This window comes from Eleutherodactylus coqui, chromosome 6 (assembly GCF_035609145.1).
Source record: "Eleutherodactylus coqui strain aEleCoq1 chromosome 6, aEleCoq1.hap1, whole genome shotgun sequence".
NCBI classification, from domain to species: Eukaryota; Metazoa; Chordata; class Amphibia; order Anura; family Eleutherodactylidae; genus Eleutherodactylus; species Eleutherodactylus coqui.
The window spans coordinates 104379063-104404769 of NC_089842.1; the positions used below are offsets into that span (position 1 = coordinate 104379063).

Genomic DNA, 25707 nt, shown 5'->3' on the forward strand with positions numbered 1-25707 from the left:
GAGTTTGTTTATTGAGTAATATGTGGACAGAAAGACGAGCACAATAGGCAGCTCTTGCGTTTCGCAAAAAAACAAAAAAAAATAAAATACACCAGGAAACTTGTAGTATCAGTTATTCTGTATCTGTGGCAGCAGTAACAGTTGCTCAATATTCCAGTCATGACGATGGCTGCTGGGGGAATAGGTCCAACCGTGACCAGCTAATGTCATCCGAAGAGCCAAATAAGTGCATGCAGCTCTAAAAAAAACAAAAAAAAAACAAACAAAAAGGCATAAAAAGTTTAACAAAGTGAAAAGGCTGCATATAGGTTGGTTCCTTGACAACAAACTGGTTTCCTCTGATGAGAAAGCAACAGAAATAGTCCGGTATTACCCTCCAGGTGTATTTCAACTTGTAACAAGACAAACTCTTCAAGTCTTCAATAAGAAAGTGCAAAAAATGTACAAGGAAATTAAATCCTTTTTTTTGTTGTTTAAACAAGAAGTTCATTGGATGATTTGATATTTTGTAGGGCGCTAGAAATGTGGATATGGCTGTCTTTTGCTTCCAGGTTGCGAATTTAGTCTTCAATAAAAATGATGTCGTGTGGTCTCCCCTTCCGCTCTAAAGTGGCGCTGTCCATCAACGACTCGATGGATTTCCTGTCCTGGTAACACAGGTGGGTTCCATTCGATGCTGTGGTAGTAAAGATGAGAAAGAGAATCTGAAATGTATCATTACACAATGGATCAGATATGGCTTGCGTTGGAATTTAGGAACACTAAACTTAAAGGGAATCTAATGTCTAAATCAAGTTTTGAGGTTAAACATAAAAATGTGGGATTTTTTAAAAATTCATGTAACGCCTGAAATATTGCAGTTTTCACTATACACTGAGCTAACCCTTCTGGTCATTTTTGTCAGTTGGTGCTGTGTTTACAAGGGGCAGCATTCATCATATTATCAGAGAGTGAGAATGCAATGAAAGGTAACATCTCTATCTTAATTTGGGGGGCAAATAACAGAGGCCCATAGCATTCACAATAACCGATGGACACCGCTCATCTACTTCCCTTCCCTGCACAGTTACTTCTGCGCACAATGCAGAGCATGCTCACTACAATATCCAAAAAGTTGTTTTCTGACTTAGCTATGTCCAAATGTTCTATGCAACTGTTCAAGCTCTGGCAAGATGACTAAAAGAACACAGTGTCTCGCAAAAGTATTCACCCCCTTGGTGTTTTCCTATTTTACATTACAATCTGGAACTGAAATGGATTTTAAAGGGGTTATCCAGTTATAAACTACTGATGGCCAATTAGCAAAATAGACTATTTATAATAGATCAGTGGGGGTATGCTATCCAGGACCCTGTTTGCTGGGTCAGTGTGCTAATACAATGAGCTGATTTCTACAGGAAGCAAACAGCTTTATTCCCACTGCAGTGGCCAGGCTTGGTATTGCAGGCCAAGTTGTCATTCGTTTCAGTGACAGTCGGGCCTGTAGAAATCAGCTTAGTGCGCAAGTACACAAGCCTAGTAAACAGCTGATTGTTGGAAATTAACCCTCTTCGATCTACTACTTATGACCAATCCTGCTGATAGGCCATAAACAGTTTACAACTGGACAACCCCTTTAATGTAGACTTTAAGTAATGGACCTGACAAAACAGTCCAAATTGTTACAGTGGGATGAAAAAAATACATTGTTTAAAAAAATAACTAAAAACTGAAGGTTTGTAAGTACATATGTATTCAGCCCCTAAAATTAAATTCAGGAGCCACATAATTGGTTGAATACAATTCCCTTGTGTGCAAAGTGTCACATGATGTTTGGTATAAATACACCTGTTCTGAAAGGCCCCTGAGCCCGCAACAGTGTAGACCAAGTAATCCTCCAAACACTTGAACATCCTCCGTTGTGGCGATAAATCCTTTGTAACAGAATGGAAAGAATAGGACACTCCAAACCTGACCAGAGAAGCCCCTCACCAATACTCGCAGACTGGCAAGGAGGGCATTAATCGGAGACTCAACACAAACACTAGTGATTACTCTGCAAGAGCTCCAAAGAACCACAGCGGAAATGGAAATATCTGTACAGAGGACCACCATAAGCTGTGCCCTCCACAGAGTTGGGCTTCATGGGAGAGCAGCCAGAAAAAAGTAATTTCTTAAAAAAAACATGAGAGGAGTTCACCAAACAGCATGTGGCCGACCCCCCAAAGACATGGAAGAAGGTCTACTGGTCAGATGAGGCGATTCTTGAGGAAAAACTGTTTTAGGGCTTTTACCCACTAGCATTTTTTTTTAACGCTGCGATATCGCTGCAATTTTTTTTTTAGTGGGACTTTCTAATGTTAAAATCACATTGCACCAAAATCGCAAGTTTATGCAATCGCGCTTTTTGTGTGACATTAGAAAGTCCCATTTAAAAAAAAAAAACGCTGCGATATTAAAGTGTTAAAAAAACGCTAGTGGGTAAAAGGCCTTAGTCTGCAGAGATTTGAGGCTGAGACCTAAATATATTTCTGAAGGTACACTGGGGGTGTCTAAGGGGAAACACGGAAATGTCTTGGAATAGCCTAGTCAAAGCCCGGATCTCAATCCCACTGAGAATCTGTGGCATGATTGGAAGACTGCTGTACACTAATGCAACCCATCTAACAGGAAGGAATCGGAGCAGTTTTGCCTGGAAAATGGGCAAAAATCCCAATATCTAGATGTGCCAGGCTAACGGAGACATACCCCAACAGACTTGTATCTGTAATTTCAACAAAAGGTGGCTTCACAAGGTATTGGCTACTTGTGCACAGTAAAAAGTAGTTTGCATCCACAAAGTGGCAGTGGGGTCAATACTTCCGCAAGACACTGTAGAATTGAAAAATACACAAGTCAAAATGAAATTGTATTTCAGCTTTGTTATTTTTGATTATGTCAGCTGCAAGATAATACTGGCCTGGTTCTCTACTGTCACAGCAGAGCCTTCTTTTCTAATTGGACAGTCTGTAATTCCCTATTAGTTTTATATTTTCTCTCGTAAACTGCAAAGTTGAAATATAAAAGCATAATATAATAAGGGGCTTTATGTTCAAAGTGTCTGAAAATCAAAGAATTCATAGGTCTTCCTTCTACGTCAACAAGGGTTCCTGTTTTATGGTAAAAGTGAACTCTGGTCCTAGATACAGTGCATGGATTTTATATTCTAGTATATTATGGTACTCTAATACTGAATATATGATCTTATCATTTGATGAATGTGAAATTGAGTTCTGGACATCTAAAGACATGTTGGACCTCATGGATAAAAACTGCATCCCACAGCAGCCAATCAGATTTCAGTTTCTATTGTTAAATTGTCTTTTTTTTCACTAGTACATTAAAACCATTGACTCGATATAGTGAAACTCCATTAATCCAGAGCTTGCTTTATAGGCTAATGTGGAAGACATGTTTGTGGGATGGACTTACAGGGGAAACAGTAGCAAGAGTGAATAAGATGGGCCTCAGACTCTAGGGCACAGCAGATGTAATCTGTAGGGTAGTGTAATGCCCTTTTACACAAACTGATTCTCATTCGAATGAGCAAACAAGTGAGCGACGTCAGCGCTAACTCGTCCGCAAACGTTCATGCTCAAGTCTTTAAACTCAACAAGAGGTGAACGAGCCGCCGATGACTTTTATACTGGCTGAAACTGAATGACTGACGAGAAGTGCACAATTATCGTTGGCCATTCTGTTGTCAGCTCGTTTAGCTGTGCAGTAGTTTACTGCATCTTTTCCAGGGGCATAGCTATAGGGGGTGCAGCGATAGCAGTCGCTACCGAGCCCTGCAGCTTTTAGGGGGCCAGAAGGTCCCTCCATCACATAAGTAGACAATCCTATAAATGGCACATGGTAGGTAGGAGGCCATTACAAATGTTGCTTTGGGGCTGAAGCGCTTCTAGCTACGCCTTTGATATTTTCTAAAAAAAAATTCTCATAAATCAGTCACATTTGGCACAACATTAAAGTTATGCATCCTTTACCCCCACAAATTACAAATGTCGTTTATGTTGGGTGATGTCTATGAAGTGATGCATTCTCTTCATTGGTTTTCCCCTGCACAGTGGTGCCTTGAGCACCTGCTCATGAATCGCCATTCCTGTGAATAGGAAGGACTGTCGTTCCCTACACAGCTGGGTTTCCGGGTGTGCCAGGGGCATAACTATAGGGGATGCAGGGGATGCGGTTGCATCGGGGCCCAGGAGTCATAGGGGGCCCATAAGGCCTCTGTTCTCCATATAGGGAACCCAGTACTATGGATAAAGCATTATAGTTGGGGGCCCTGTTACAGGTTTTGCATTGGGGCCCAGAAGCTTCAAGTTACGCCTCTGGGGTGCGCTGATGTGTATGAAGAACTTAGAAAGGGATGAAGTACTACACTAACTCTGGGGCACCTTCATTCTCAAAATTGGTATTGGTTCCAGAGTTCAGACCCCACCAATCCTAATACTGATAGCATATTCTAATGATATGCCATTACTTTACATTGGTTAACCAACTGGAGGTGTAGTTCATGGCAAGCCTTGCTTTCATTTTCTAATCTGCCTAAAAAAAAAGATAGCTGATTGGTAGATTGGTCTGGCCCACTCCAACAGCTTTTGCATGCATTATTTGTTTGTGGCTATTTAACCTCTGTATTGCACCAGCAAGTGCCCCATTGTTTGGCTCAAACTATTCGGCACCAGCCATGAGGTGGTGTCAGGAAGATAAATGTGTCAAGTATATTATTGTCTACGTCCATGATTTCAAGAAATGTGTCAGCTTGTAAATTCATGGATCTTATGACACTATTGATAAATCTCCCCCAATGCTTTCCGATCTATTTTCTGTCATCCAAAGATTGATCTGCCAGTCCCACCGTGGTATCCCAAAATAAAATGACCTCTATGGAAGTAGGAAAAAAGATCGAAGAATACACTGCAGCCACCTTGCCGTTTTTCCCCATGTGCATAAATTTTAATGACTTCCATAAGAATGATGCATTAGCAGATATTTCACTAGGACTGTGGAAACTGTAAGTGGTCAAGAGCTGGAGATGATGAATAATTGAACCTCTCAATCATCCTCCACGCACTTACTGCATCTCTCTATATTGTGAAAGTTCTGTCAATATGAATAATTTACTGTTCTGAATTAATATTGATTCTGATACAACTGTGATGAAATAGCAGAAGATGGCCTGGACGTTTTTCTACAATTTCCCTAGATTACCTAGTGGGGGCATTACAGGATGCTTCCCTGCTTCGGTTCTCTCTGTTAATTGTTAAAAGACAGAATTGAGAAACTAACCATGCCACCGATGCAAGATTCAATGCTCTGCCAGGAACCTACACTGCAGAGTCCATGGCATTTGACCAAAAAAATGTACTGCATGCTCTACTATTTTTGCATAAAAATGATGGAAATCATGGTGGAACTCATTATATGTCAATGGGGTCCATCAAGTATGGCCAGAGTCTGTTGTGAGAGGATTCAGTGTTGCGTCGTGGTTTCCATTCATAATGCAAGCCATGACGCAGAAGGGGAACATAGCCTATATGATACATACTGGACCAGCTTTAAGGAAAAACAGAGTGCCCAAAGCCCTGTCTACTAGGGTGTATTCAAGGACAGGAACCCCGGAGGTAAACTAAATCCACCCAGGACTTATTACTTGGCAGCGTTATGCAGGCTATAAAAAACCCATCTAAAGGTGAAGGAGAGGGGTCAGTGACTGCTTGTTGCCCACAGCCCCATTTTCTGTAAAACTAGCTTTGGATTGGGAGATCTGCGCAATAATCAAGAGATGCTCCTGGCATGAGTGAACAGGCAGAGCAGGTGTTCTGCATTTTGAGTATGCTCAAAATGTAAGAATGAATATGCCTATAAGAGTATGGTGCACCCAGTATATTTGGCATTCATTAAATTAACCTTTTTGTATTTTTTGGTCTTTTATCAATGTACTGTGCAGAATAATCTATCACTTAAGACAAACACTAGGTGGAAAATGTAATGCTAACTCATTATTGTACAGCACTGTATTTCACTGCGGACGTATACTCTTTCTCCATAGCCATCCACCGGCTTAGTTCTTCATCCAGCTGATTGTTCTGGAGGAGGCATACACGGCACTGATGTGGGTTAGTTCTCTATCCTGTGAGCCCTTGGAAAGCACAGCATCTATGCAAAACTGTTCTCATTTATGAGCTAACGGGTAGGTAGATGCTGCATATTTATGGATTCATCTGTAGCAGAGATACTTTGTGCTCCCGCTTCAGGAAAAACAGAGTTTTTTACTTTTTGTTTGATAAAAAGGTAATGGGAAAGGATATTATTAAAACGCTTCTAACTTTCAGAATTTTTTTTTTTTAAGTTTTAGTTTTGCCGTTTTTGAAACTTAACCATACAGGTAATATTCAGACAAGCCCTTTTAGAGGGCTTCCTATGAAAAATTGCTACCTACATTTTGAGTCCCTTACGTTTACATGTGGATTTTTTCCCCCTAGAAAATATTTTTCTGTTAACTCTTTGCTGCCCGACCCCAAACCACTCCCACCCTACCCCACCCCACCTCACCCCCACCCTACCCCACCCTACCCCACCTTCCCGCAGAAAAGCAGTAAAAAAAACAGCAAAAATGCCATGTCACCCATCCTTCTTGGAAATGCATGCAACTAAGAAGCTGTTGAATAGAAATGTTAACAACTTGAAGCGGATGACACAAGGTCTAAGATCCTGACCACTCCTTCCAAAATGTTGGATGCAAGACTGACAACAAACAGGTTGTATAGCATGTGTCTGACCAGCATGCCGAAAAATGTACCATCAACATTCATGACTGGTTCTAACAACCACATATAATGAATGGTCCTTCCCAGTTTTATCATCAATGGAAACACCAGAGTAAGGCACCACCATTAGAGGATGACACGGATGGTATGGAGCACAGAGAACACAGGTCTGCTTACCTCCTTGGGAAATGGAGACTGCCACAGAGGAAATCTCGGAAACGGTTAAAAATCTATTGATAAGAGAGAAAACATCTTGCTTGCCGAGTGTCCTCTGAGCTTACCGGCAGTCTATTGAAAATATTCCCATAGCACATGTACATTTCATAAAGACAGCTGGAACAGACAATCAACCTACCGGTCACGTAAGGCCCGATGGGCATCTGACTGTAGTTGACAATACTGCCTGGACCAGGTCCTCTGAAATTTGGGCCAAAGAAGTTGTTGTTCATCTGCGAAGATCCAAATGTTCCCTAAAATGACAGGTCAATTTCATATTTCAGCACGCTGAAGGACATACATGGTTCATTCCAAGCAAGTAGACCTAACACTATAGTCTAGGATAGAACAATTCATAGATTATAGTTTAAAAAGCTTATCCAGGGTTAGAAAAAAAAGGCTTTTAGTTTTTTTTTATTGAAATAGCACCACTGTTGTTCATGGGCTGAGTCTGGTATTGCAGGTCAGCCCTATTGACTTGATTGGGACTAAGTTGCTATAAGAAACAAGGCCCATGGACAAGCCTAGAGCTCTTTTAGGAAAGAAAAAATAGAGCTTTTTTTAGAATACCGAAAAACTTCTTCAAGACTTTAGATTTAAAAGAGGGGTTTAAAAGTATTACATTTAATGCTGTGTTAGAGATTCATGCTAATGGAAATTAGCGGGTTTGGGTAGTATACTTCTAAGCTCATGGAGTCCACCAAAGTAGCCTTCTGCCACGTGTCTGTGATATATCAGAAGATCAAAGTTGGATGAACTTCCCCTTTAATTTTTAGTCTCAACATAACACAACTCTACGGCCTCTAAGAAGATATATAGTATACAGCATATATATTCATTAGAATCTGTATAATGACTATACAACTTTGCAAGTACTCTGCTTTGTGGATCATGTTCTAAATTTGACTTTAATCATGTGTTTGACTTTAATCGCTTTCAGACGAGTGTGTTTTCACTCTGTGTTCGGTCCGTGTTTTGTGGACCGTAATCTGAAGCTAATGTAAATCTATGTATCTGTTTAAATAGCAGTATTTTTCAGGCTGTTTCTTAAAGATGCAGCATGTTCTCCCTTTGTCCGCTTTTGCCTTTGTTTTTGCATTTATATATATTATTTTCTATTGGGCAAATTCAGATCTGTATTTTCACAGTAAAAAAATTCAACCAATGGCCGCCTACAGATGGCCGGGTCGGATCCGGCAGCGAGAATTCTCGCCGCGGGACCCGACCCACATGCCTGCAGAGAGCTGCGCGTACTCACCCGCACCCCGCAGCTCCGGATCTTTCATGTGCCGGCTGCCGGGCAGCCAGCGCATGCGCAGACCGAAGCCGGCGGCGGGTGAGTGATATTTCTGTGCGGGGCTTGCAGAAATAGGGCATGCCGCGGTTTGTTTGCTGCGTGAGATTTCGCGCGGCCAAACCACAGCCGTCTGCATAGGATTGCGTTTGTTAACGCAATCCTATGCAGGCTTCCAGCGGCGGAAGTCCCGCCGTGGAATTTCCGCCCGTCTGCAGGCGGCCAATGATAGCAAATACAGTGCAAACAATGATGAAATGCGATTGCAATGTCATCTGTAACACATTTGTATCATAGACATGTTAACACACGTTCGTGTAAAAACTAGCCTTAGAGCTTATGTACATGAACACATTTGGGCTGTGTATTACATGTGCAAGATATGAGCCCATTATACACAGTCAATAGAACCCACTGATTTCAATCGGTTAGTTCACATGAGTGGATTTAGCTGCGGATTTCTTTCATGCAAAAAGAAAGTTTTTTCTTAACATCGCCGTGTTTTACTGTACTTTTTGCACCCACAAGGCATGTCCATTTGCACAGGGCAAACAAAGACGCACCGATTGAAATGGGTAATTAGTCTAGGGAGTTCCAGATGTCTTCTTTTTCCAGCGGAACTACACAGCGTATTACGCATGTCATTGCATATTGAGCACACATTTGCGCACCCCCCATTGACCTCTATGGGGACCTTTGGTGTGCAAATGCACAGAAAAGTAGAGCATGCTGCATTTATTTTGCACCCACAAAATACAGGAAAGTGAGTGAACCTATTGACATCAATGGGTTCTATTCTCTGCATATTGCGCATGTAAATTTTGCGCACGCAAATATGTCCGTGTTAATCTGGCCAGTGGCCATTTTCAGACAAGCATATTACATCTGTAATACAAATCCATATTACGGTTGTGTTACAAGTGACATTCTAACGGAATGCCATCAGTATTTTGTCATTATTTGCTGTAATTGGTTTTATTTCTTTGACAATTACTGATCCATATTTGCCCAGTAGAAAAGAATACCAATATGGAGGCAAAAAATTAAAAAATAGGCTATGCTGCATTTTAAAAACAAGGCATGAAAATACGGCCATGTGAATAGATACATAGATTTACCTTATCTCTATATTACAAAACATAGACTAAATCCAGAGTTAAAATATGGTCATCTGAAAGTGGCCTAAAGTGAACCTTCAGGAGTCGTCTGCTGCCCGATCTGAGATTAGGTGTGGAGAAAGGCAACTGCACTCTAGGTGGCAGCACTATTGCCAAGGCAATGGCACGATGCCCGGTAAATATGCATGAGGTCCTATCCTAATTAATACACTTTAAATTAACATTTGGCTGCAACATTTTTAAACCCTGCCTCCCAAAAAAGCCCAGAAAATGTGTCAGACCGCTGAGTGCGAACCTGGTCTTTTAGTTACACACCTAGTCTAATGTTACAATTACATCCCCTAGAATGCAAATCAGCAAAGTAAGCTCTGTACAGACACTGAACCAGCAGAGGGCTGATAGGCGATATGAGCTCAGAGCTAAGAGGAAGCCATCAGAACTCTGAATGCAGTGTATATGAAAAGGACATAAGACAGGATCTAATGAAGGATCTGTAAAGCAAAATATTTGCAAAGTATCTCAAGTAATCTTAGGTCTACTATGTAAAAGTGGGTGTACCAGGATCACTGATGGGGCACGCACTTCCTGATGTCAGAAGAGGAAAAGAGAAGTGATGAAAAATAAACCCCGCTTCACCTAACCTGGACTGTGGCTTCACCTCCGCGGTTGGTCAACCTGCTAAGTATACTGCGTTCAGACATCTGTAGGCGAGAAGCCACGGGCGGTATCCTAGACAGCATGGAAGGCAACCGCGTCACATCAGCTTTCATGTCACTTAACAACTCCTCTAATTGGTTCAGAACTGCAAGACACAGGGTGTATATACATATATATGTATCTATATGAAAACTAGTGCAAAGGAAAGCAATGGAATTAGCCAGAGCAGGCAATCACATCTGTTAAACATGGGGAAAAAAAGTCAATACAAAAAAACTGTCAAAAAGAAAACATGTCCTTGCTGCCCATTGCAACCAATCAGAGCTCAGCTTTCAATTCTGAAACTGCCTTGGTAAAATGAAAGCTACACTGTGATTGGTTGCTATGGGCAACAAAGAAGTTTTCTTTTAGACAGTTTTGATAAATGAGGCCAATTAGGGCTTATTTATTAGTCAAAATACGACAGTTTTCTGGTGCAAATTATGCCCGAAAACTATCAATGCTTTGTGCCACATTTACAATATCTTTTTAGACTTTTTCGGACAGTTTTTCCAACTTGTCAGAGAAAAATGTGGCCTAAATTGCACCCAAATTACACCAAAATGTTGGCGCAATTTTTTACATAATCTATACCAACTATTAGGTGGTCTAAACTTAGACTAGAGCGTTTTAAAATGTGTCAGATTTATAATTCTGCTAAACTATTGTGATAAATCTGACACATTTTAAGACTGTCTAGCTTTTAGACAATATTAGTAAATAAGCCCCAGTAGGTTTTGGGGAATGTGTGCTGTCAGTCAATGGAAACTATTTTGTTTACATCCAGTGGCTGAATATTCATCATGATAATGACCAAATGACACATGACCGTTGGACATGACAGGGATGAGTTTTTAACCTTTTAACCACTGGATATAAACAATAATGTTGCCTTTCATCAGCAAAAATAATAAAAAGATGAAGATTAAAAAGAAATTATATTATAGATTTTTTTTTAAACAAACCAGTGAACTCCTATAAATAACTACATAAAGGGGTGGGTAAATCTTGTACCTCGTTAAATAGGTGCATTCACACTTTGCTGTGGATTTTGTTGCAGATTGTGATGCAGATCTGCGACGGATTTTACCCTTTCAAAGAAATTTATATTGAAGGGCTGAGATCTGAACCAAAATCAGCAACTTGTAAAAGCACTCTTAAGGCCGGCTTCACACATGTATTTGCATGTGCAATACGGAGAGAATGGAACCGATTGACTTCAATGGGTTTATTCACATTTCCACATTTTGCATGCGAATTTCGGCCACGCAAAGAAAAATGATTATGTTTTATCTTTTTTTGCATATTTGCGCACTAAAGGTCCCATTGAAGTCAGTGTGGGGTGTGCAAATACGAGTGCAATACGCAAGGAGATCTGTGGAACACTATGTAATTGTGCTGGAAATAGAACACATCTGGAACTAATTGATCATTTCAAATCGGTGTGTTTGCTTGTCCTGTGGGCAGAAAAGGTACATTAAAATACACCGATGCCCACACAAAAAAGCCACGTTCAGTGCACAAATACATTGGGCAGAGGTGTGCGCAATTGCGCTTACGCTTGCGTGAAGCCGGCCTAAAGAATTTTGATACAACGGGGAGGGGACATACTATCTCTATAAGTCAGAGTGGAGTTGCTGTAAAGAACTGCTCTCACCATGGAAGGTGTGACACATTCATGAAAGTCCCTGGAGGCCCGTAATATATAATCATGGGGGAACGTCAGAAGAGCTCCTTGTGTTCAGCTTCAAATTGGGGAATCTATCAAATGGAAAGTTGTTCTCTGTACGGACTATCATAGGATCCTTTCATTTATATGGCTATGTGGACTATACAGAGGTGTGCAACAAATTGCAACACATGCTCCATTCAGTGCTGGACTCTGAACACAACATGTAAGCAGCAGAAAACCTCCGTGAACTGCTGGAAATGTTTTTTTAATTACATTTAAATAAAATTGGCTTTTCTATTACTAACAACAGTTCACGGAGATTGTATGCAGCTTACGTGCAGTTTTCAGTACCAAACACTGAATGGAGCATGTGATGCAATTTTTTGCACACCTCTGTAAGTCTGTGGTCCAATAGCTGTAGGTGTAGAGTGAGATTTATTGATTGCAAGTATCCTCTATAGGTGCAAAGCAGCCTGAAGATTACACACTCATGCGCTAGTGGTCCACGTCCGGGTCAAAGCTTCTAGAGATTGTAAATAGTGGCCAAGACCCAGTTTTGGGATTGTGGATTACTAAGCATGTCTCAAAAAGCCAGGTAGGCCCAGTCTAATGGAATATGACAACTGTAGCAATTAGTGGGCAAGATTTGGTTGGGTAATGTCCACCAACCTTTGTGTAGTACAGCATTAGCAGGCTTGTTCCCCGCTAGGGACTCTTTGGAGAGATGCTGATGGCTTTCAGCAAGGCACTCCACTTCGGCCAGTCGGGCATTTAGTGCCATGGCTGGGTGGTTTGGATCCTGGGTCATATTTAGATATGCTGCTCTTCGAAGCTGTTCTTCAATGACTAACGCCTGTTCCAGTAACTGCAAAAAGAAAATCATGAAAATTGTAAGTTATAATTTATTCAGCAGTGTAATCCAACCACCTGTGCAGAATTTAGAAAAGCAAGGCTGCTTTCTTCCAGATACTGTGTGACTATTGTCTTTGGGCTGTGTCTAAAAAAAAAAAGTTTGGTGCAGCGTAAAGGTGCATTTACACACAATGATTATAGCTCAAAAGCCATCTTTTAAGCTATAAGAGTTGTGTCTAAATGTGCCCATTTTCAGCTTTCTGTGGAACGATGGTTCTCAGTTCGGCTTGAAAACAGTTGTTCAGCAGAACAACTGATAAGACGGACCACATGCTGTGTTCTGCCCAGTGACTGCTGAGAACAGCTGATTGCATTATCTCAGCTGTCAGCCCCATCAACAGACCAAAAGGAATTTATTCAGAGAACAGTGGGAGGTCCTCTGAATACAGCTCTCAGTGGCTCACATGCTGCTAATTGGTACTAATAGGCATTAGTACCAATTAACAGATTATGCAAAATGATAGCTCAAAGGCCATCTTTTGAGCGATCATCTGTGTGTCTAAATCGGCCTTTAGCTAGTAGAGTAAAAAAAGTTAAACCAAGTAATCTCGTAGATATGATACCTTTTAATGGCTAATAAAAAAAAGAATGATGTTACAGTGAGCTTTCGGATCTACTTAGGATTCTATATATATATTCACATAAAAGGTCAGAGACATAGTGTGATAAATTGCATTCAAAACAATAGGCAAGAGGATGAGAGGGAGAGAAGTCCTTAACTAGTCCACAGATAAGGATGTGCCAGTTTTATGGCCTCTAAATGGATGTTTGTCCAGAGGCTTGGTGCCCTCACTCTGGTTTAGATCTCTCAGATGTTATAGGTCACCATAAAACCCTGAAAAAATATTTAGTCCTTTGTTCAGAGTATCAAAGGTAATCATACATTTGTATTCCCAAATGTGTCTGTCTTTCTGGGATTGGAAGTTGCCTTTTAATATAACAACCCTCATGTGTACTATTCTTTGTCTTTCGCTACATAAAAGTTCAGTCATGGGTAAAGGCCCATATAGACACAACAATAACCGCTCAAAAGGGTGGTGGGGTGAGAGGGAGAGGAGGCGGGAGCTGATAACAGCTAATTGCATTGTCAGCCCTGCCACCAGCAGAACAGATGATAAGCAGGACCGCACCCTGTGTCTGTGATGTCCTTGGTGCTGAATTCTCCACGGGGAGCTAGAAATTACAAAGTTTTTTCTTAGCAGCCCATGGCTGAACAATGAAGCTAATTACAGAGCTCAAATTTCCTGCTGAGTTCTGCAACAACTACTAGAAGCTCATTTGCATGCACAGATAAGGATGTGCCAGTTTTATGGCCTCTAAATGGATGTTTGTCCAGAGGCTTGGTGCCCTCACTCTGGTTTAGATCTCTCAGATGTTATAGGTCACCATAAAACCCTGAAAAAATATTTAGTCCTTTGTTCAGAGTATCAAAGGTAATCATACATTTGTATTCCCAATTGTGTCTGTCTTTCTGGGATTGGAAGTTGCCTTTTAATATAACAACCCTCATGTGTACTATTCTTTGTCTTTCGCTACATAAAAGTTCAGTCATGGGTAAAGGCCCATATAGACACAACAATAACCGCTCAAAAGGGTGGTGGGGTGAGAGGGAGAGGAGGCGGGAGCTGATAACAGCTAATTGCATTGTCAGCCCTGCCACCAGCAGAACAGATGATAAGCAGGACCGCACCCTGTGTCTGTGATGTCCTTGGTGCTGAATTCTCCACGGGGAGCTAGAAATTACAAAGTTTTTTCTTAGCAGCCCATGGCTGAACAATGAAGCTAATTACAGAGCTCAAATTTCCTGCTGAGTTCTGCAACAACTACTAGAAGCTCATTTGCATGCACAGATAAGGATGTGCCAGTTTTATGGCCTCTAAATGGATGTTTGTCCAGAGGCTTGGTGCCCTCACTCTGGTTTAGATCTCTCAGATGTTATAGGTCACCATAAAACCCTGAAAAAATATTTAGTCCTTTGTTCAGAGTATCAAAGGTAATCATACATTTGTATTCCCAAATGTGTCTGTCTTTCTGGGATTGGAAGTTGCCTTTTAATATAACAACCCTCATGTGTACTATTCTTTGTCTTTCGCTACATAAAAGTTCAGTCATGGGTAAAGGCCCATATAGACACAACAATAACCGCTCAAAAGGGTGGTGGGGTGAGAGGGAGAGGAGGCGGGAGCTGATAACAGCTAATTGCATTGTCAGCCCTGCCACCAGCAGAACAGATGATAAGCAGGACCGCACCCTGTGTCTGTGATGTCCTTGGTGCTGAATTCTCCACGGGGAGCTAGAAATTACAAAGTTTTTTCTTAGCAGCCCATGGCTGAACAATGAAGCTAATTACAGAGCTCAAATTTCCTGCTGAGTTCTGCAACAACTACTAGAAGCTCATTTGCATGCAAATGAAGCTGATAAAGTACTAATAGCAATTAGTGCCTATTAGTACTTTATGCAAAACGATCGCTGATCTTTCAATCTATTGAAAGATTATCTGTGTATGTAAATGGGCCTCAACTTGGTCTTCCTTTCTTTAATTGTGTGGTGATGAGATCTCATCCTTCTTTGAGATCTCCTTGCCACACAATTACGATGGACTAAAGGTCCATTTACATGGGACGACTGTCGGGCAAACCATGCCCAGCACTCATCCCTGTGTATCGGCGCTTCCGTGCTGTCACACTGGAGCCACTGGTGCTGGCTCGCTCACGGAGCGGCCAGCGGGGGGGAGAGGTGGGGCAGTGCAGGAGATTTCTCTTTTCATGCTCCCATGCCCCTCTTCATTGACATAACACAGCGGCCGTTCACTACTGAACAGCCGCTATTTACACTGAATGATGAGCGCTCATCATTCAGTTTAAATAGCGTCCGTTCAGTAGTGAACGGCCGCTGTGTTATGTCAATGGAGAGGGGCGGGGGAGCGAAAGGAGAGAAATCTTCTGTACTGCCCCGCCCCCCTGCTGGCCGCTCCGTGAGCGAGCCAGCTCTGCTAGCTCCTGTGTGACAGCATGGGAGCACAGACACATAGGGATGAGTGTAGGGCATCGTTTGCCCGACAGTCGTCCTGTGTACATGGACCCTAATTAGGGACTTCTTTCTCCCTCATCCTGTTCTGTTATTGCTTTAAATGAACTTTATTACACCATGTCTGTGTCCTTTTATGTGTATGTATATGTATGATTCTTTGGATCTGTTTTGTTAAAAGCACAATGAAGATTCCTAAGTAAATTCAAAAATTTACTGTATCATCCTTTTTTGTTAGCCATTAAAAGGTATGATATCTTCAAGATTATTTGGTTTAACTTTGGACTGTGTCTAGTAATGCAGCTCTGTCTAATTAATTTGAGTGGAGCTGAGCTGTGATACCAGATACATCCATTAGACAAGACTGGGCCATAAAATAATGAGCGGGATCACAACTTTACATCTTCAATCAGCTTATAAAGGCACAGAATAGATCATCTAATAAGTATCTACCTGTATCTTACAAATACCTTAAATCTCCGAGCAAGGAATTTATTCTTCATTTCCAAGTAGTTTCCCTTGTGGATCTCTGATTTAAAAGGCTCATTTAGAATTAAATAGCGCGGGTCATTCTGGATATCCTGCCAGCGAGCATAGCCGTGTCTGAGGGGTTCACAAATTAAGGAGAAGAAACTTGGGATGCATCATTAGCAGGGTATATGGCGACAACACAGAGGAGAAACTGAATACAAAGACAGCGCTCATTAGGAGAAGAGGGAAATGTATAGAAATAAGTAGGCATCATCTCCCAGGGTGCCGTGACCTTTCATTAGCATGAACTAAAGAGCAGGCTGTGCACACATAGCGGGTGACCCATGAAGCATAGAAATATGGAATTAGTGCTCAAGCAGAAACAAGTTTCACACTGACAATGTTGGAAAGGTCATAATCATTGCCTCTGAGTACTGCACTCCAAAAGGGTGATCAAATGAAGAGCGAGTAGCACTAGTTGAAGTGTGACTGCCATGATACATTATTGTTTTCACCAAGTTTATAAAAAAGTATGCCATCTATACAAGCTGAGTGTCTTGGTCTGCCGATTGTCCAAGCTGCACTACATGGCCACATACAACTCAAAGATGACCTGTCACCTCTCCTAACATGTCTATTTTAGTAGATTTGTGTTCTGCCCATGAAACAATCATTCTGGAGCATCTTAGAACTCTACATTGTGCTGTTCCTCCAAAAAGTTTATGAACAGATTGACAACTGATTGTTACCATTCCCTTTGTCAAAGGGGTGTGCCCCTACAATGATTGGATATTGCGAGATTGTATAAGGGCACACCCGACCTGGTACATTCAGTTGTCAATGTATTCATAGATTTCTAAGAGGAATAGCTGAGGAACAGCATAATTCAGAGCTCTAACAAAAGATGCAACAGAATTGTTATTGCATGTTGAACACAATTATTTGCAACATTGGTGACAGCGATATCACCGTGAGAAAATCACAGCGATATCATAGCTGTGTGGCACTACAAGGTGCTGTGCCACTTTGCCGGGATTTTCGGGGGGGGGGGGGGGCTTAAAATATTAAACCTACACAGAAAATAAGCCCTAGCTGATTTAAAAAAAAAAAAGAAGCAAAACAGCAATACATGACCTAACAGGCGCTATCCATTCTGCTACACTTCTCCTCCGGGAGTTCTGCTGCAATTGTTTGTAGTCTTCAGCCAGGGTTTCCTGGTCAGGGGGTTCAAAAATCCCGCCTCCAGGAAGTACTAGCTCTGATTGGTTCTCGAGTGCCATGGCTCAGCCAATCACTGCAGCGCTTGATGAAGCAATCATAGACATCACATTGTAGCATCATCGCATCGCAAAAAAAAACGCGTGATTTTCTTACCCGTGTGAAAGCGGCCTAAAACGGAAGTGTAAGGAGAGCGGACTTCTCCTCTTTAAATGCAGTGGATGCAACCATGTGGTACTGCTCAGGCAATCAGCCAAGTAAGATGCCTAATTTGTATAACAGGGGCAGGCTTTGCTTCTAACCTTCCCTCCCCAGCACGTCCGCTAATATTTTAAAGGGAGTCTGTCAGCTTAAACATGCTATACAAGTTTCAGGCATGATGTTATAGAGCCGGAGGAGCTGAGCAGATTGATATATAGTTTTATGGGGAGAGATTCAGTATAACTTGTATTTCATTCTTTTAAATCCTTGCCCATTCTTTACCTGATGGTCATCTGGGTGGTTCTATCAGCCAGGGTTCCTTCACACTGGTATTCACAATATTGCCGCTGCAAAATTGCAACTTTTTTCGCGTAATTTTTGAGCATCAGTGCTGCTTTTTCTCACGAAAACATCACTGCCACTTGCGATTCTCTTGCACATTTTTTTACGCGATTTTGCCGCGATTGTTTAACACAAAAGTCAATAGGACCTGCTAATGTTAAAAATGTATCACATCGCACGAAAATCACAAGTTCGCGCTTTGTGATGCAATAAAGAGGAGGCTCCATAGGGAAACATGGGAGATAAAAAACACAAAATGCAGAGCGACAGGACATGCTGCAATTTTTTTCTCTCGCAACATCGCATGAGTGAAAACATTGCAAATGATTGGTTTCATAATTCTGCATTTTTATTCACTCTCACATCGTGTGAAAATCGCACAATTTTAGCCGTCCTCATTGAGAGCTATCTCTGTGTACACCCATACAGGGAAGGCTGTCAATTACAAATTATCATCACCCAAATATATTTAAAAGCAGGACCCAACAGGGTACTGAGTGAGAAATCGCTTATTAGTTGCTAGTCGCTTCATTTCAGCTCACTGAAACAAAACAACTAGTGAGCAACTTCTCCCTCAGTGTAAAAAGGCAGTCATTTATCTATGAATGACTGCCTGTTCACAGTAAATAGAGGCGGCCTGAAGAGATCTCCAGCGCAGATCACTGAACGACTGTCACTCTTGTGTAAAGGCACAGGAGAGATAGTCATTAGGATGGCTGTTGCGCACTTAAGCACCCGATAGTCATCCCGTCTAAAAGTACCCTTATATATCCCAATGTAAAGAGGATTGTCCCAGGTTCACTCTACACTTTGTTGTGTTTTAATATGGTATATATTGTCATGTTTTTTGTACGTTTTGTCCAGATTCACATGTGATATTTGACTCTGTTGTGTGCAGATATCTGAATGAAAAAGTTTGATGAAGCAATTCTTCCCTTTATATATCAAAAAGTGATGGGAAATTACAGATAAGGATACGTCACAATTCCGGCAAGCAACCAGTAATCATGTCTCCTGTGCCATATCTCATAGATCTTGCCAGAAGTGACAGCAGCTCGTTCTTCATTTTGCCATAATGTGTGAAGCTCTAAATGAGATAAAACCACAAATAAGAACAAAGAATTACACATACATTTCATTGATATTACATACTATACTTCACTAAGGACTGCTATAAGTGATCGTATCAGATCTCATCGTACCTTGAAGATACGTAGTAGGGTTCAAAAACACACAAGTCCACGGGAACACAAAAAAATAATCTATGAGACAGTTGACAACTGGAAACTATCATGTTAACCGAGTCACTGGAGAAAGATCAGTTACTATGTATATTATGCGGTTGTCAGGCATCATGTCCCTAGCAACAGGTCTGTCTCTGATCACTCAGGCCTTCAGCACAAGTATGAATTGGCACTGAGCTCGGGGCGTCAAATGGAGCAAGAACTGGCATACTGAAATATTAGGTTTTTTTTACCTTGTTCTCTGCCTATTTCTAACACCTTCTGTATGCTGTAAAAGTGTTTTGGACCACCTGCTTTAAGTTTAATAAATCTGTATTCTGCATAGGAACCTTGTGAGACACAATATTGACTCCAAGTGGTGTAATAATTTAAAGCGGTTGTCCAATTGTAAACCCTTGATGGCCTATCCTCCGAATAGGACATCAACAGCAGATCAGTAAGAGTCTGTTTCAGGGACCCATGATGATCAGCTGTTCCCTGGGCCATTGCAGCTAATTTTTGCAGCAAGCAGACAGCTCCTTTAGCTCTGCAATAGCCAGGCTTGGTATTACTTGCAAAGTTCCCATTGAAATGAATGGGACACAGAATGCAATACCAAGCCTTACCACTGCAGTGGGAACAGAGCTGTCTACTTCCTGCAATAATCAGTTCAGTGAACGAGCGCTTGGTAAACAGCTGATCCTGGGAGGTCAAAGGCGACAGATCCCTAATGATTTGGTATTGATCACCTATCCTGAGGATAGGCCATCAATAGTTTACAACTGGACAATAGTTTTAAGGCTCCTAACAATTAATAGGAGTTCTAAGTATCCAGTACAGGCTTTTCAATGCATGCATCAGGGGGACAAGTGAGATTATCACCTCTACCTACCAACTACAGATCAGTAATGAAGTACATACCAGATTTTTGTTTACAAAGTTGTAGAGGATTAGAAATACAGACGGCTTCCTTCAAAAACAGTGCCACAGCTGTCCAAAGGTTGTGTGTGGTATGGCAGCGTAGTGTCACCCACTTCCATGTATCTGGGTTTCAATAGCAAACCTAACCCATGGACAGGTGTGGTGCTACTTGCAAATGAACATTGCCATATATTTTTCTAATCCTATACAAGCCCTTAAATAAAAATGTGGTTATTATAATGCTGTCTATAATCCGCATGATAGCCCTCATGTTGTGATAATAAGCAGTGATGATAATACCTGTAAAACCACCATCGGCAATATTAAACATAAACTTAAATTTTGCGCTATCTTCTCGTTTCCCTTCCTCTTCTTCTTGTTTTATACAGTTGTCTCCATTTTGTTGATTCACAATTTCCTCCTTGTCATCTACTTTGTTCTCCTCCTCTACAAAAAGACAAAATGTTAAGAATTTGTGTCAAAATAATGGCAAATTCTGAAAAACCTCCTACTGTTTTGTGTATGCAGCTCCCATGCAGCCCTATGTGTTTTTATGGTTACAGACTACATTCTGAAATGAAGGGGTTACTCCACACATTGCCCTGTCTTCCTGATAACCCACATGACCCACCCGCATGGTAAGACTACAGACAGAGCTTATTTGTAGTCTGTAACCATGGAAACACATAGGCCTGAATACATAGGAAGTGTATATACAAAATGGTAAGATATTTTATTCAAGATACTTGCAACGATGATTTGTTTGTTTTTTTTTAATTTAAGAAGTATTAGATTTTATCTTCTAGGTCTTCTCTACATCTTTGTACTGACCTCATTATTAGCTATAGCTTAAACAACATAACATTGGTATTGATGGCAGAGTTCGAGGCATTTCTGTAACATGTAGTCGTACCTGATTTTGGTTCCTTGTCTTCTACTTTGTTTGGCGCATTGTTTAGTCCTGTCTTTTCTGAGACTTTTTCTTCCTGAAGGACTTCTGCTGTAAAATACAATGATAGTATATTCTTCTAACACTTTTCCTATGTTATTCTTATATGCGAACTAGCATATAAGATGTGAGTGATGATGTACACAATGTCCGTATGAAAACAATGATCTTCCAGGACACAAAACATGGCTTGTCATTGTCAGACTGGAACAAAGGAGTTCTTTTTTACCAATGGCAGCATGCTCAATGCATTGGTTACCGATGGACAGGATTCATCCTATACCTTATGGAGCCTAAACTTGTGTATTGCCTGACCAGACGGAAGGTATACTACCTGAGACCCAATTGAGTGGTAGTGACAATTTGCTGAAGAATTATGAAAAATAATGCCCCCTTAGGGTGCCCACCCACTAGCGTTTTTTTACTGCGAAATTCGCTGCGTTTTTTTTCTTCTGCAGGGGTCTTTGGGCTATGGGACATGCAAAGCTAAAATCGCGATCGCGCAAAATCGCGATATCGCGGTAAATCGCGATTTTGCGCGATCGCGATTTTTACATTACAAGTCCCGTAGACCCCCTGCAGAAAAAAAAACCCTGCGAATTTCGCAGTGAAAAAAAACGCCAGTGGGTGGGCGCCCTTAGGAGAGGAGGGAAACTGTCTGTAGTGCTACCTATAGATATCTACCCTGTAAGTCAATGGTTGATCTCTTATAAAATTTAACTCATATTACAATTAAAACTGAAAAATAAATCAAGAAATCATCTTTGTCCCAGTTGCATAGCCATGTCACCCCTCCTCTTCACTATCCTATGTCTGTCTGGAAGGCCTCATGCCAACGGCCGCGACGGACTCCGCCAGCAGAATATCACAGTGGAGACCGTCATGGCGCCCCCCCCCCCCCCCCCCCAAAGACCCCATACTCACCTCTCCGGATCCACCGCATGCATCCAGCCTGCCAAGCCGGCTCGCATGCGCAGTACAGAGTGTGACAGGCCGGCAGTGCAAGATGACGTGGCCGGCGGTGGCCAGGGACGTGTAATCACGCGATACTTCCACTGTGCTCACAGCAGAAGTAAAGTGTGAAGGCTGGCTTCCATTGACTACAATGGAAACCGGACGCATGTTTTTTCCATAGCAATTAGAACATGCCTCGGTTTCTTTCACGCTGCGGAATTCCGCGGTAAAATTCCACCGCATGAACATTGAGCTATTAGTTTCAATAGAACCTAATAGCCGCGGCATAGCGCCGCGAATTTCCGCTGCGTGCAACGCGCCAGAAATCCAGATGTGTGCCTAAGCCCTAAGACAACTGGCTGCAGCTGGATCTTCTCCCCTCCCCTGTAACATAACAAAGTTTGTTGAGCTCTACCATGGAGGTGAAGGCCCATCCCCTCAGTTCTACCAAAGTTGAAAATGGAATCAGGTCAGTAGGTGATTAACCCCAGTGTTATGAATGCCTACAAGACTGTTTATTTCGAGAACATGCAGAAAATCTTGCAGACTGATAAACAATGGGAGAAGAAAACTCCATACTAGTTGGATCTCCAAATCAAGAATCAGTATCTTCGAAGAGTTGTCGGAAGAAGGGGTAAAAGAGGAAGAGGACAATAAGCATAAGTTGGATGGAGAAAGTCACAGAAACCATGAACTCATCTTTGGAGACCCACACACCACAAGATAGGACATTCTGGGAGAAGCATCTGATCACTAGGTGACTTCATGACTTCAAGTCCTCCCATTATAACATTAGTCTACACCGAGAAGAGCTAAAACATGATGAAGGATACAAGCATTTTTACCTTTGGGACTCTGGTTCACCATCTCTTTCTCATCCTCTTCCTCTCCAGATTCCTTCTTTTGCGTTTCTTTGAATTCTTGACATTCAGACTTTTCTTCAACATCTTCTTTCTCCAATTTGGTTGAAGGCTACAAGAAAAAAACAGATTGAGTCAGGATTTAGAAGCATAATACCACCTTTCACTTTAACCAGCATGCATTTTCTCTTCAGCCAGCATGCCAGTGCTAGTTTCCTGTCTAACCCAGTCGTGTAGGAGTCATCCCTATATGACGGTCCCAAGCCCCGATAAATGGGGAGGGTTTGGGAAAGACCTGGTGACCTATCCTGTAAAAAACCCTATGAAAGAGCTCCCAAATGATTCAGATATTGTATCCGATGGTAGGCCACCAGGTCAAAAAATTCTCTAAATGTGACTAGGTCAGTAGTCAGGGTTTTCCTCATGACGCAACTGAGGGAAACCCTTCGGGAAGCCCAGCTGCTGATGCACCTCATACGAAAGGAAAGGACTGCGCTGTACCAAAGCTCACATACTAGCAACATGGAATGTGCGTGGCATGAGTCTAGGAAACCTGGACATTGTGAAACGCAAAATGACAAGACTTAACATTGATATCCTTGGAATTAGCCATTGGACTGGACAGCTAATGGATATTTTCAGTCCGATTACTTCCCATTGCACTATACTGGACACAAGGAAAAAAAAAGAAGAATAGAGTAGCCTTTATTACAAATAAGCAGACCTCAAAGGCAGTAGAAAGTTTTAGAACAATCATCAACCGTATCATTGCTATCCGGATATGTGATAAGCCAGTGAAAATCTCAATCTTAAAGGTCTATGCCCCAACAACGGATGCCGATGAGGAAACCATTGAAGATTTTTATGCCGAAGTCCAGAAAACTGTAAACAAAGTGCCAAAGAACGACATCATTTACATTATGGGCGACCTCAATACCAAAGTCGGCAGCCAGCCAGAAGCAACAATTCCAGCAAGATTCGGGCTGGGTGAAAGAAATGAAGCTGGTGATCGCCTGGTACAGTTCTATGCAGAAGATCAGCTCAGAATAACAAACACATGGTTTATGCAACCCAAACGCTGACTGTACATGTGGACATCTCCCAATGGCCTCCATCGAAATCAGATTGATTACATCCTGTGTACTCATCATTGGCAAAGTTCAGTCATTGCAATAAAAATCTTTCCTGGTGCCGACTGCGGCACTAATCATGAACTCCTTGCAGCAAAGATCAAGATCAAATTCTGTAGCATTAACATAGGTGCTCCATTGAGAAAATATTTCAATCATATACCATTGAGGTAGCAAACAGATTTGAACTGCTTGACATCAGAAAAGCATCCAGAGGAACTATGGCACGATATACAGTCCACAGTTATGGAAACAGCCAGTAAGCATCTCACCTATAAGAAGCAGGAAAAACAACACTATTGGTTGTCTGAGCAAACCCTCAGAATAGCCGATAAAAGAAGAGCAACACAGACGAAGTTCGGCAACTGAATGTCAATTTTTAGCGAGCGGCAAGGAAAGACACGGAAATGGACTGAAATGAGCGTTGCAAACAAATTGAGGCAGAAGCCATGAAAAACCATATGCTAGGCCTATTCACACAGGTCAAAATTGCCCAAAAACCTTTCGCGGCTCGCAATGGTACAATCAAAGGCAAAAATGGGAAGGAACTGAATGACCAACAGTGTATCAAGGATAGGTGGAGGGAATACTCAGAGGAACTATATGGCTGCAACCACATACCTGGACTATGGCATAGGGAGGAGCCTGTGGAGTTGGCGCCCTCCATTATGGAGTCAGAAGTGGTTATGGCAATGAAACAACTAGACAAAAGTAAAGCACCTAGATAACATACCGGTAGAACTATTGCTGCCAGTACCAGTGAAAACCATCACAGCGCTGTGCCAGGCAGTATGGGCACCCACACAATGGCCACAAGACTGCAAAAGACCTGGCTTCATCCCTCTACCAAAGAAAGACAACTCCCAGAATTACTCCAACTCCCGAACAATAGCCCTTATTCTGCATGCAAGCAAGATTCTTCTCAAAATTATACAGGATAGACTGAGATTAGTAGATGAAGCGGCACTTCCTGATGCATAGGCAGGATTCCTGCGAGGACACAGCACCAGCGATCATATTGCAAACCTGCGATGGACCATGAATAAAGCTTGAGAATACCAAAAGAATATCTACATGTACTTCGACTACATCAAGGCCTTTGACTGCCTCAACCATGACAAGCTATGGCAGGCCCTACAACAACTGGGCGTATCGGCACATCTAGTCAAGCTGATAAAATCACTTTATACCAATCAAAAAGCCACTGTGAAAACACAGTATTGGGACACAGATTGGTTTGGGATCGGCAAAGGCGTCCAACAGGGCTGCATCCTCTCACCCTTCTTGTTTAACCTATATGCGGAAGTGATCATGCGAAAAATGGACCTAGACGATTGAAAATCGGGGTGAAAATAAGTGGCAGAAACATCAACAATCTCCATTATGCAGATGATACAACTCTGCTTGCGGAAACAGAAGCAGGTCTGAAGCAGCTGGTTTGTAAGATTAAAACTGAAAGTGAAAAAATGGGCCTCTACCTGGATTTAAAGAAGACTAAAATTATGACAACTGCAAAAAATGGCCAAATTAAAATCAATAATAACGCCATAGAATGAGTGCAAAACTTAATCTTTCTTGGTTCAAAAATTGATCAGGCTGGAGAATTTATGCAAGAGATAAACATGGGATAGTATTGGGGCGAAGCACGATGCTAAACATGGACAACATCTGGAAAAGTAGAGAAATCGGCATAGCAATTAAACGCAGGA

At 41.7% G+C, this 25707-nt stretch overlaps 1 protein-coding gene across 14 annotated transcripts in view; it reads right to left on the reverse strand.

The window, feature by feature from the left end:
* CHD5 (chromodomain helicase DNA binding protein 5) overlaps positions 1-25707 on the reverse strand; it is a 159069-nt gene continuing 133362 nt past the window's right edge. For 6 of the 14 annotated variants that reach the window (XM_066607313.1, XM_066607312.1, XM_066607323.1 and 3 more), the window contains 9 exons: positions 22854-22980; positions 21019-21105; positions 20406-20552; positions 18940-19048; positions 16200-16332; positions 12460-12655; positions 10064-10224; positions 7150-7264; positions 1-704 (listed from right to left, as the gene is read on the reverse strand). In XM_066607313.1, the coding sequence (XP_066463410.1) occupies positions 568-704; positions 7150-7264; positions 10064-10224; positions 12460-12655; positions 16200-16332; positions 18940-19048; positions 20406-20552; positions 21019-21105; positions 22854-22980 (1212 nt within the window). In that variant the 3' untranslated portion in view covers positions 1-567. Of the gene's footprint in view, positions 705-6971; positions 7025-7149; positions 7265-10063; positions 10225-12459; positions 12656-16199; positions 16333-18939; positions 19049-20405; positions 20553-21018; positions 21106-22853; positions 22981-25707 lie in introns of all 14 variants that reach the window. The other 8 variants (XM_066607322.1, XM_066607314.1, XM_066607318.1 and 5 more) reach the window with 7 other exon arrangements.